At 38.3% G+C, this 12,775-nt stretch overlaps 1 protein-coding gene across 2 annotated transcripts; it reads right to left on the minus strand.

The window, feature by feature from the left end:
* Positions 1-1,094: 1,094 nt before the first annotated feature.
* LOC103706090 (E3 ubiquitin-protein ligase CHIP-like) lies at positions 1,095-8,819 on the minus strand. Of its 2 annotated transcripts, none has more exons than XM_088714891.2 (8): positions 8,490-8,819; positions 8,097-8,164; positions 7,937-8,000; positions 4,094-4,165; positions 2,081-2,154; positions 1,810-1,957; positions 1,611-1,721; positions 1,095-1,520 (listed from the first exon to the last, which is right to left on the minus strand). In XM_088714891.2, exons 1-8 carry the CDS (start codon positions 8,613-8,615, stop codon positions 1,395-1,397), a joined length of 789 nt encoding a protein of 262 aa, XP_088571017.1. In that variant the 5' UTR covers positions 8,616-8,819; the 3' UTR covers positions 1,095-1,394. The 2 variants fall into 2 exon arrangements, with proteins under 2 accessions (XP_088571017.1, XP_008788308.3); XM_008790086.5 differs by having other exon boundaries at positions 2,081-2,214; positions 8,490-8,818.
* Positions 8,820-12,775: the final 3,956 nt, after the last annotated feature.

The raw sequence follows: 12,775 nt of genomic DNA on the forward strand, positions 1-12,775 counted from the left end.
TTTCTTGTTTTGGGTGAAGCAGCAGCATGAGAGGAATTGGGAATGCACTTCATTTTGATGTTAAATGGACTGCTCTATTCTGCAAGCTTCCAGGATGATTAAAAAGATAATTCACAGTATTTGGCCAAAAAGAGATGCTATCCTGTAAAATCAGATAAGAAGAACCATGAATAAAAACAAAGTCCATTAGTAAGTCCCACATCAATGGTCTACACCTTTTGAGCCATGGATGCTTTCCCCACATACATTGCACATGCCTGACATTTGTCTTCGATGGATAAACCCCTTCTAATCCGGTTTTTTGCTTGACTCATGAATTCCATACTAGATATGATCCCATCCATCCATATCTAATCAAAGGATTAAGCACTAATCCTTTCGTAGGAGCTTCCTTGGTTTCCCTTGGACATAAATTAACAAAAATGAATTCGCAAACCTGGAGATTTTAAGAAAGAAACTTGCTAATTTACAACTGCCATTTGACATTTGAATGGAATTCTGAAGGTGGCTTAGCAAAATAAAGTATTTCTGAAGACATGGGACTAGAAATTCTTCTCTTGCACTTCAAGGAGTAAATAATGCAATGCAGTCTTTTAGCACTTGGCACATGGAGGCATACAAGATGCCTGCTGGGTGTAGAGGAACCTCACCAATAAAAGAAAAGATTTCTTCTTTTACTAGAGCATCAACAAATCCTGTTATCATCAGACCAAACCCATGAGGCTTCCATGGTACAAGGATGAGTTCCTACCATCTGTTCACCAGGCAATACACCAAAATGGGCGCAAAAGTTACTGTTCTTCACCAATTTAACAACAATGATTGTTTCCCAGCAATTTGACTCATGCTTCCCAAGAGGCCCCTTTCTACTTATATGCATTTTATCATCTGAGGGTTTACAGTGGCTTGTCAGTTTTATGTTCCTTGGCCTAATTTCCTCAACAGCATATCAGTCCCATTCATCACCACCAGTGGTATGTAATGATCCAGGACAAAGGAGAACCAATGCAAGTACCATAGGAAACGGCCGTAGTGGTGCAAACTTTTGAGTGTTAGTGGCTTTGCAAAGTTCATGGTGAATAAAAACTGAAAGATGCCCAAAACTATATATGCTCATTGCCAATCCAAAGCTTTCTATCCATCTGTATAAATGGTACCCAAAAGGATGGGTTTTACATCAAGCACTATCAGACTGTACTGCAAAGCATAAAATCGGCCATCTGTACATGTACGCTCAACAAAGTTTTCTCACAAGTTGGTGAAAAGACTGAGAAACATTGAAGAAAATGTAACAACATGAATACAACATAAAATCCCTCCCACTTAATGGTTGTACCTGCACGCAACTAGAGCCATGTAACCTCCTTGATTATAGGGTACAGGAATCAGAACATTTAGGATATCTTGTATGCCCAAGCATGCTCACTGAGGAATGCTTGAACAGCTTCCTTGATAGCAAGGTTTGGTACCAGTTGGTGTGGATCAAGTGGCTCCCTTGTGACAGGATCGAACCTGCCCACCTAAATTTGAGAAATTATATGTCAGAACTTAAAACATAGGCATAAAGAAACAAGCAAGAAGCTTGAGTATTGGAAGAGACTAGGAATCACCCTCTGAAGATGATCAAGAAGCACTGCCCTTTCATAAGTAATGCCACTTGGAGTAATCACAGGGTCGCGAAAGATATCAAGCGTAATTTTACAACACAAGTGGTCAGGCACCTGAATATCAATGATTACGACAACTGTTATCGGTAGAAAGGAAGGGGGAAAAAAACATCATCCTAAGTAAAATTAGAAGTTGGCTCACTTCTGATGGTGTATCAGCCTGTGCAGCTTTGTTAAACACCTCGTGGAGGTATTCCAACTGCTGGGAATGGTCATTTTCTTTGGGGCCATCTTCAGCTTCAGATGCATCGATAGAATAATAATTTAAAAGTGCTTTTTCACATACTTCCCTGAAATACAGTACAGGTTTGTCATGTCTAATAGATGCAAATGCTTGCATTCTTTAATTATTCAGTAAAAGAGATCAACATATGGACCTTTTCCAGCAACTTATAAAAAAAAAATATACATACCTCAAATTCTGCAGCCTAGGTGCCCGCTTGCTAGATAAATCTTCCCATTCCATGTACTTTGCTCTGGCAAGAACCTGCCAAATCTCCTCGACCATGTAGCTTGCTGGGTTAGCACCTCTCCCAAGTTCCAAAGCCTATCTCATATAAGTTCTACAGACTTTAGTCATAAGCAATTAACAAAAACACCCAGGCGGTGCTTAAAATGATTAAACAGATAGATGTGAATATTAACAAAAATCTGCATGACTTGCTAAAACAAGAAGAAAGATAAAGCTCGTTAAACATTATATGTATGACAGGCAGAACAAGATTGGTAATCAGAAGACTCTGTTGCTAATGAAAAAGCAGAGAATTAAGGCAAGGATTTCACAGTGGTGACGAGCGTGACCTTTGAGTTCTATAGCTGTTGACCTTCAAAGGATCAGAGCTACCTGCATTTCTGCATGCAAATTTCTATGTCACTTAATCAGTTTTACTAGCCGTTTCATTTTCACCATTATCACAAGGCATCACATCACTTATCTAAGCTGGCCAGATCATAGCAAAACCTTGGTAGTCATCATGGAGAAAGTGGAACCATTTTTTCTCCCTAGGGAAAGTGGGGAAGGAGGAGCGTGTCTGCATGAATGAATACAGGAGGCAAGCAACTAATAACTCATTCCGGTGGTACCTTGGGGAGGTCAGGCGCAATAGATTCTGGGTCTTGCAGAACCATGATATCTCATTAGCAACTCTGACATTGCTTAATGATATCAACCAGAACTATCGAGTGATAAAGACCACCTTCAAATGGCATTCATCAGTACTTTATGATACAAGATCATGATACAGTAAAACAACATTTGAGATATTAATATTAATTACAAAGTTGCGAATAAAACACCAGCTGAACCAAGAAATTGGAGAAGTCTCAGCCAAATCAATCCATTTTCATGATTTGGCAATTCTTATAGGCTCAAAGGACAGAAACCATATGAAAAGATACAATTAAAACTGTATCAAACATGCAAGATGAAATCTGGTTGGAGGGTTTTCAGGTTGTTGAATATTAGAGTCAAGAGTGGGTTAAGATCAAATGTCATACAATGACTAAACAAGGCAAGCGGTAGTTTGGTTGGTAAAATTAAAATTACTTAGATTCATCAAGTCAGATGTGATTTTTTATATCAATTGATCAACTTTTAACCCTTTTATTTTCATATTATATATACAGTTCAGATTATACTTATCAATAATTAAATTGGTTCCTGCTGCCTGCGCATTCACCTGGCAAAATACACCAGTTGATGTTATTTTGCTGCATTAGACCTGATATAAAGCAAACTCCCTCCTGCATAGATGTTGGACTGGATGTTCAACCATCTCCACTTCCAACATGTTTATCAGTGATCCTAAAATTAATACATCCACCCCTCTTATTTTGGTTCTCACTATCTCTATGAGAGAAAAACAAGGAAAGTGCACCAGCCAAAAGTAGTGCATTCTTAATAAAGTTTTAACACAACCATCCATTCCCATTCACATGCATCGCACATGCCCGATGCTAGTAGGAATAATATCAACCCAATATCAATATATATATATATATATATATATATATTCTGTTCTGACAGAATAAGCCATATGTTCCGCAATGCAAAGCAACTTACATAAAGATCCTACAGTAAGTAGATTTAACTTTGCTTTTCAACAGCTTTATTTTATTATATATTCATAGAATTTGTGCCCCATGACTTCTACATTGTGCAATTTTTTTTAAGTTACATGTTTCTGTGGCAACTCCACAGAAGTGTAACTTGCTCACGATAAGTATCAAGTATGAAGTCTATCTTTAAGCTCCCTGGGTTTGCTGCATGGAAATGATTTTAGTAGACAAATTGATTGGTATTTTTTGCTTTCAGTTGGTTAACAGAATTTGTATTGCAAGATAATAGCTGTTCAACCAAACATAAGGCAATGCATTGTCATCCTCATATATTTTAGATGCCCGTAGTATTAGATAGAATAACTAACCTTCTCCAATTCCTTGATTCCCCCAGAATAATCATGTTTCTGTAGCAATGCAAGCCCCAACATATAGTGTGCCTGTGGATGCCATGAAAGAAATCCACTCAGTCATGGAAATGACAAATACCATATTAACTGGATAAATGCACGCCACAATTACTGTAAAAAGAATTCTATAAACATACAGGTTACATACATACATACACACACATACACAGAAACATGAGAAATTGAGAATGATATTTTTGGAAAGCTGCAATGTATCAGGGTACAATAGGACCATAATATAGCATGCAAGCCCCAACATATAATGTGCCTGTGAAGAAATCCCCATGATATGAAAGAAATCCATTCAGTCATGGAAATGACAAATACCATATTAAATAGATAAATGCATGCCACAATTACTGTAAAAAGAATTCTATTAACATACAGGTTACATGAGAACAATATTTTTGGTAAGCTGCAATGTATAAGGGTACAATAGAACCATAATACAGCATGCATCTAGGCAAAAGCCAATAAATAATTGAGGCATCTAGCAATGTTTTCCAGTGCAGTGTTACTGCTTCAATGGAATCATAAAAAGGTCAATTACCCTAGGAAACAGTTATCGCAAAATTCTAAACAGTAAAAATATAACTAGGAACAGGATTATTTGCAACTCCCAATAGTAGAACATATAAGAGAACCAGAGTTTAATGCACAAGCAGCATAACATACATACAAACATACATATACATGAAAATGATATTTTTGGTAAGCTGCAACATATCAGGGCACAATAGAACCATAATACAGAATGCATCTAAGCAAAAGCCAACAAACAATTGAGACATCTAGCAATGTTTTCCAGTACAATGTTACTGCTTCAATAGAATCATAAAAAAGGTCACTAACCTTAGGAAACAAATATCACAAAATTCTAAACAGTAAAAACATAACTAGGAACAGGATTATTTGCAACTCTCAATAGTAGAACATATAAGAGAACCAAAGTTATAATGCTCAAGCAGCATAGTGCTGCTTACTGAGAATTCAGAAAATGCAAGAGCACTACTGAAAACAACTTTTCAAGGTCAGATAGCACTTACTCATTTACAGATCAACTGCTTATTTCCAGAGGTCTTAAAAAATCAACTGCTTATGCCCATAATCCAAATGAACAATGTACGCTTTGTTTGGTTTCTCTATAATGAAGCAATATCTCCCATAGTCCCCATACTTCTACCCACATTTCATATGGTCCTAAAGATTCCCACACACAATCCGTGCTAGAGACCTCAAATCCTAGTAAATAGATTGTTAAAGCTTCTTCCAATGCCAACCATACTACATGTGATTTCTCCATCATACTCTATAAGCAAGAAGGTGAGCCTTGGCGCCAAGGTTCGCCGTCTTGGTGACAGAACATGTACTAGTACTATCCTATTACAATATCTGTATGGGTACGGTATGAAATGGCGAGGCATACCAAATGTCGATACGATATGGGATGGCAAGGCATACCGAAGTCAAAACAGTACGAGACGGCGCATCGGTACGGTACGAGTATGATACGATACCGACCGGTACGATGAATTTTGTATGGCGCAATAGTAAGGTTGCTCCATTGTAATCTAAATGTCACAGATTCAAAATACGAAAAGAAACCTCACCACACACGGATGAAGAGGCTGCTCACCTCTGTCCCTCCCCAAACTGCACAATGGGAGGAGCAATGTACACTAAGCTGCCCTTTTACTTTGCTATATAGGCAAATCCTCATCCAAAACTTTCATAACAGTAACCTATCCAAATTTTCTTACATCTTCAACCTTTAAGCATCCAATGTGGTTGAAGCCTCCTTTTTCTTTGGCGGACTCATGAGCTTTACTTGTAAAAATATATTCTGCCAACAAGCTTCTCAAAGTCATATTAGCACTCATAATTTCTGACTTCTATAAAGCAAGAGTTCATTAATTTCCTCTTGGACCTCTGCATTTTAACCAGTTAGCTTAGTTGTACATATATTGCAGCCATATGCTGTCCATCATGCATTTTTATTCACCTTTTTACTATGCAAGCTTCTGCAGACAAAGAGTCCGTACATGTGTACCTTGCATATGGTGCACTCAAAATGTTGGTCACGCAAATGATGCCAAGCACAATTTGACTCCAACACCTACTCCTCAAGTTTCAGCCATTAGTAGAGGTAGTGTGAAACCAACTAAAATCATGTTTGTTCTACACAACAAAATCCTTATCTGGCTCTCTTCATGAAACTCGATAAGAATGACTCCCTTTAATAAAAACATGTAGTTGTTTTGACTAAATCAAGAAACTCCGACTATTATTCCATGCATGCAAGCACAATGAAATACCAACAAGCAACAAATAAAGCAGATTCACTAGATGTTTTCATTCTGGAGTTATTACCTCATAACAATAAGATAATAAAGCAAAGATGTTTTCACATGGTTTTGGTTTTGCTTCCATGGTAAGAGTTTTGTATTAGTTTCACATGAGATGGTATGGAGAGAGGTGGCACAGCTTTGCCTATCGGGGAGGCTCTCCCTTTTTCCAACCCAAGCTCCAAAACAAGTGACAAAGGGGTCAAGCTATACTGCCAAATGGTCTTCAGCAGTTTAAATCTTGAAGCAGGTTCGGATTGACATTTTGATTTGGCCAAGTGACATGTCATTCGGGTGCACAGAAGTTGGGAAAAGGCTTACATTTACAATGTTCTACTTATTTGTAAACAAAGATGAAAAATGAAGAGCTACACTTTTCTTTTTAAGGGAGGTGAACGGCTGCATTACAACATCAAACCTTCTCTCTCCCTCTCGAAATCAAGAATCAAGTCATCTTCTTCTATATTGAGTTTTTTTGTCAGCAAAGTCCCTGGAGAGAAGCCCTTGGAGATTTCAAGCATGCAAGGCATTGTATCCCAGAGATAAGATTTCCTCGAGCTTGTACACATCTACCATGGAAAATCACTCTCATGAAAAAAGAAATTTAATCAGTAAATCTTTCCCTGATCATCCCTCATTATTTCTTTATCCTACTTTTTTATTTCTCCACCTATCCGCTAAACACATCAATGATTCACTAAAGTGAGAACATGGCCCTAGTTCATTTAGTTTCCTTAACTGGACTGATATTGCTTTAGAATTCGAAAATCTATGACACAACCACCACAATGGAATACGTTGCAAGAGAAAACCAATCCTGTCTATGTGCATCTAGTGAATCATCCGTGTATGGTGGATGGGACACTCGGCATGTCTCATTAATAAGCATATTAAGGCATGTTCATATGTGGAATATGTGCATAATTTCTCAAAACAACACAGCAGCCAGCTTAGAAAAGTAAGAAATCAGAGACATCCTGAATGGAAAAGCCTTAGCCTGCCACATTAACATGATCAGCAGCGATCAAAGGCAAAAGCTAGACTAAATTACCATGAGATGATATATACACTGCAGAAACTGCCAATTAGTAATAGGATCATAGTTAGTTGGCCAAAAGGCCTGATAAGACCAAAAATCCATTTTTAGAGAACTCATACCTAAAATCTTTGACCACATTGCCCTACAATTGCCATGCTCAGAGTTCAAGCGACAATAGATCAAACAAATTCAGATTCAAGAAAAGCAAGAAATTACATGAAAGTAATCAGATGGACATAAATCAATAGGGAATCCAAAAAAACAATTAATGATAACCAGAAATTGTCAAAAATGGCATATCCTTCCGCACATTAACGTGTACATAAGCTCGAATTTCAACAGCAGATATCAAACAACAGGAAAAACATTGCAAAGAAAGAGAGCATATGAAGGAGGAAACTAAAGATGCAAGCTTACCTTCACAGAATTGCTGTCGAGCTGAATTGCCCTCCTACAATCCTCTTCGACTTTGTTCCATTCACTAACTCGACAAGTACAACAGCCCATCATCCATTGAGACAACCAATCCCAACAAATCAAGAAAGAACAAGAAGTGAAAACGATGGCTTATACATACTTCCGCTTCCGATAGCACAAGGCTCGGTTCGTCCAATAAATCGCCACATTCGGGCACAACGTAATTGCCTGAAAACCCAATTCATCCAACAAATATGCATAACGATCACCGCAAAGAAGCCAATTAGAGGAGGAGAACAATGCCAAGACATGAACTTCAGACTTTGGTTTCAAGAAGTTTCTTCTTTTGATCAAGAAAAAATGGTTTTGAGGGAGAAAAATCCGTAATTTTGCCAAGAAACTTGATCAAACAGCCGATATTGGCTTCAAGAACCACGAGAACGGAATCAAAAGAACAAAACCGGATGCAAGAAATGGATTAAAACAAAAAAGAATCTATAAGGTAAACGAATTCGTTTTTCGCCTCCAAATAAATGGAATTTGGAATGGCTACCTCGGTGTAGGCGTCGATGGCGGCCCCCAGGCGTTCCTTCTTGAAGTAGCTGTTCCCGTCTTGCTTCAGTTGCTCCGCCTGCTTTACGACGCTCGCCGGCACCGGCAGCGGAGCCATCGCCGCCATCCTCTACGCCGCTCCTCTCTCTCACCTCTCTCTCTCTCTCTCTCTCTCTCTCTCTCTCTTCCCTTCTTTCTCTCTCTAATCGAAGGGAACAAGAACGGATCGTTGTCCTTGTATGCTCTCGTTTGGATTTCGAACCCGCCCCTCTTTTTCCTCCACGATGTAGAAACTTCCGAGGCCTCCTGCAGAAAGGGAAGCGGATGGTAATGATTTATAAACTAATAGAGAGAAGGTTAGGGACGAAAGTGTGAAATGTTAGACCGCTTCATTTCGCGGAGGACTAGACGACAAATATCTATTTTATAACAACGAGAACCTCGTCCATTCTTTATATTTGTATCTTCTCCCTCTTTGCATTTATTTTCTCTCCAAGGGTTTGTAACGAATGAAAAAAAATAGGGGCCTGATTTGGATTTTTTTTTTTCCTAGTGCGGCAACGATTATTTTCGGGCAGCGGACGAGAACAAGCCAACGGGTATTCCACTTGAGACCGGGGAGGAATAAAAAATTAAAGAAAAGTCCACTTATTTTGTTATGTTCGTTTATCGTACCACAAATTTATAGAAGAATAAAAGTTAAAAAAAATGAAGAAATGGTACATAAATTAATCATCTAATTATACCATGAACATGTTATGTAATTATGTTGTAACGACGGAACTACGTTCTTATATTCAATGCGAAAGTTGGAATATATGTTACACTAGATTGGGATTGGTTTAAGTCTGTTTAGGTTTTGAGAATTGAGTGATCAAAATTTCAATTAATATTCAAAAAAACAAATCATATTTTTGAACTCGAGCGAAGCTAAAAATAACTTCACTTTGGGTTGGAGCAAATTAATGTATTGGCACCAAAGGCCTTGGTCATAGAGGAAAAAGGGAATATGGACAGGGGAAAGAGCGTTATATGTATTAACCAAATTTGTTCCACTCAAATTTTTTTTTTTTTGGTACATCGGTTGGACAGGGGAAATGCTGACACCTTGAAGAATTGACGCCCCCCACAGCGATCAATCTAGAATCTTGGTCCCTAATCACAAATACCATTTCGACTCTGTCTCCACCAGTAGGCACGCTGCCGTCGAAATTCACCTTGAGATGGCCAGAGAATGGGAGCTTCCTAGAAATAAGAAATACATGAGCGTTGTAGTAGCGAAAAAGGTATCCTAAATGTCCTTAGCTATCCCAAATGAAATTGCCATGGAAGCCTCAGTAACCTCCGCCGCCTGCTGAACAACCTTCTCCACAACAGCCCTCAAGGGTGCCCTTCAGTCCTTGATGACTCTGTCGTTCCTATCCAGCCAAATATGATAAGCCAAATAGACAACAGCAATGCCTCACTCAGTGGTGCCTGAGGACCGCGTGGCAGACCTCATGACCCAAATAAGATCTTCAGTTGACACGGCAAGTAGCGCAAGGTTTTAAAGATAGCACAATGTGGACAATGACCCATGAAGTCATACATCTCAAAGTCCAAAAATATTTATTATAATAACTGAAAAAATAAACAATGAATTGACCATCATCTAAAAACGACTTATTATAGTTATACATTGTTGTAGGTAAAGATTGTATATTTGTTGCAGTTCAAATCATATTCTTTAGTAATAAAATATGTCCTGTGCAAAATAAATGTAAACCAACCTTTATAGGGACACGTGGCTTAGATCATGCGCAAGAAACTTTTGCAATATGTATAATGTCAACCCAACTTGACCCAGAACATGATTCAACTTGATATTTTAAAGCCTTGACCTAACTTAGCCCGTAAATAGTGTCATAGCTTGACCCACCAACTTGATCCATCGTGAAGAGAGAGAGAGAGACCGCTTCACGTCGTCCTCTCCTCCTTTACCATCACCCTCTCCTCCACCTCCTCTTCTCTTCATCACCATTATGTTTGAAGATTTTACTTTTAATGTTTAGCTTTATATACTTTCTTTTATATTTATTAGTATTTTGCATATGCTATGCACATTCATGTTAAATTTTTTTAAAAAAATAATTTTTTAAAAAAGGTAGGATGGGATTTTAGATTTTTTCAAGAAAAATTAAATATTATGTCTTGAGTCCAGTTATGCAAATATTTTTATAAAAAATGGGAAAGCGTATATATAAAAAAAAGGCAAAGCGGGCAAGGGGTTGAAGGCAACAAGAAAAGGTAGGCTTGGTTTGTTGCATTTGCTTTATAGCTTAGAAGAAATTAAACAAGTCAACGTAGAATAATGTGCAGGCAAGAGTCAACCCTTGCCTCTCTCATAATTTGGGTTTTTTTTTTGGGCTAAAAAATAGAAGGATGGGGAGGAGGAAAATCTTACCCGCATAGTAGCCTTCACTGGGCCTCCCCTCCATCCGGAAATGATCAATGCGGGTAGACAGGATGGCCATCCTTTACACATATTCTCTTCGACCTATGGATTACCCCACTTGTGAGTACGTCATCCAGCGCGACCTTAGTACCGACGGAGCAGATGATGGCTCCATCGGACAAATCAGGTGGGGGCATCCGGTCCGCACATTTAATCGACACCCACATGTTTCAAATCTGAGTCACTCTGATGGAATCTTAGCTCCGTTCCATCAAGATAGTAGTACTTTGGTGGCTCATAATTCGGGTTTGATGTGACTTGGGTGCAAGGACCCGCAGCCAGTGGATATCTGCTGAGTCACGTTATATGCAGGAGGCGTTTCACTTGAGCATTAATGCATGTCTAACAATTTCTTCTAGCTTGCATTGTCATCTTAATTAAACAAGTGAAGTATGTGCCATTATGGTATATATATCGTCAGATGTATTAATTCTTCTTAGAAAGTTTTAATTTTTGAAGCTTCTTAAATGATTGAGACACCGATCCCCACATTTATTTTGATTGAAATATAGACAAAAGGATGCTTACGTTAATTTACACTATATAAAATTGTCTCTATCTTTTCTCGAAGCTATTCAAACAAAAATCATACCATAACATGCCTTCGCTAAATCAGACAACGCGTATCATATGACTGCCGCAACAGTAAATATATAAAGCAAGTTGTCGGTAACACAAAATAAAAGTTTCAAAATAACATAATTTTTTAATATAATCAAGGTTGTCAATAAAGTTGTGGAGCCCGTAGTTGCACTATAAATCTCTATAGTACTTTCTTTTGGGTTCAGTATAACAACCCAGGACCTTATCCAAAATGGCTAGCCGGAAGGTATTATTTGGGTACCTTGATTCTATATAAGTATCCAATATCTACTTAGCGAATAATCGATGTGGGACTAAACACACACCCGCACGGGTCCTCACATATTCCTCCCGTTCAAGCTCCGACGTTCTCGTTAGGCTAATGGTTACATAGATTATGGTTAGCCCCAATGGATCCGTGCTGCAGTGTCCCATAGTTTACATAGATTATGGGCCAGGTTTGCTTTGATACTATTTGTAACAATCTAGGACCTTACCCAAAATATCTAGCCGGAAGGTATTATTTGGGTTCCTTGATCTTGTATAAGTACCCAAGATCCACCCAGCGAATAACCGATATAGGACTGAACATACGTCCGCACGGGTCCTCGCATTCAGTGCAAGAGATTGCGATTTTGGTGATTAATTAGAGTATTACTATAGCACATACAAAATTAGGCATGAATTCCTGTTTTTGTGACTAAATGATTGTTGTAGATGACTAAGAAATGATTCCAAACATTCCAAGAAGTGTCCCATGAACAAATCACTGAATGAAGTTACATGGTTCCCTCTCATTTTCTTATTATTTTCAATGAAATTATTTTTTTATTATGTAATCATTCTCTAAGGGATCTTAATGCAACACCAGCCTATCCTTATTCTTCAATTTGCCAGCATAAGCAATCATCCACAAATCTAGATTGCTTCCTAAGACTATGAGCAATCACCAATTCAATCTTGTATTGCATCCAATTTGCTTCAAAACCATGTACCAATCATGCCAAAAAAAAAAGAAAAAAAAGAAAATCATGCCACAAAATACTTTCTCACGTGCCATTCACGTGCCCTATCCAAATGGGATGGGACCATGGAGGGGAAAAAAATTGATAGGCGTGCCACTTCTGTTTGACCGGGACATAGAAGTCATTTTTCGAAAGTAAAAGGTCACGGTTTTAAGGCAGGTAAGATGACCGCACATTCCCCGACGC

Source organism: Phoenix dactylifera, chromosome 2, assembly GCF_051530095.1.
Source record: "Phoenix dactylifera cultivar Ajwa chromosome 2, Ajwa_hap1_PhDact_Kaust_v1.1, whole genome shotgun sequence".
Classification (NCBI taxonomy): domain Eukaryota; kingdom Viridiplantae; phylum Streptophyta; class Magnoliopsida; order Arecales; family Arecaceae; genus Phoenix; species Phoenix dactylifera.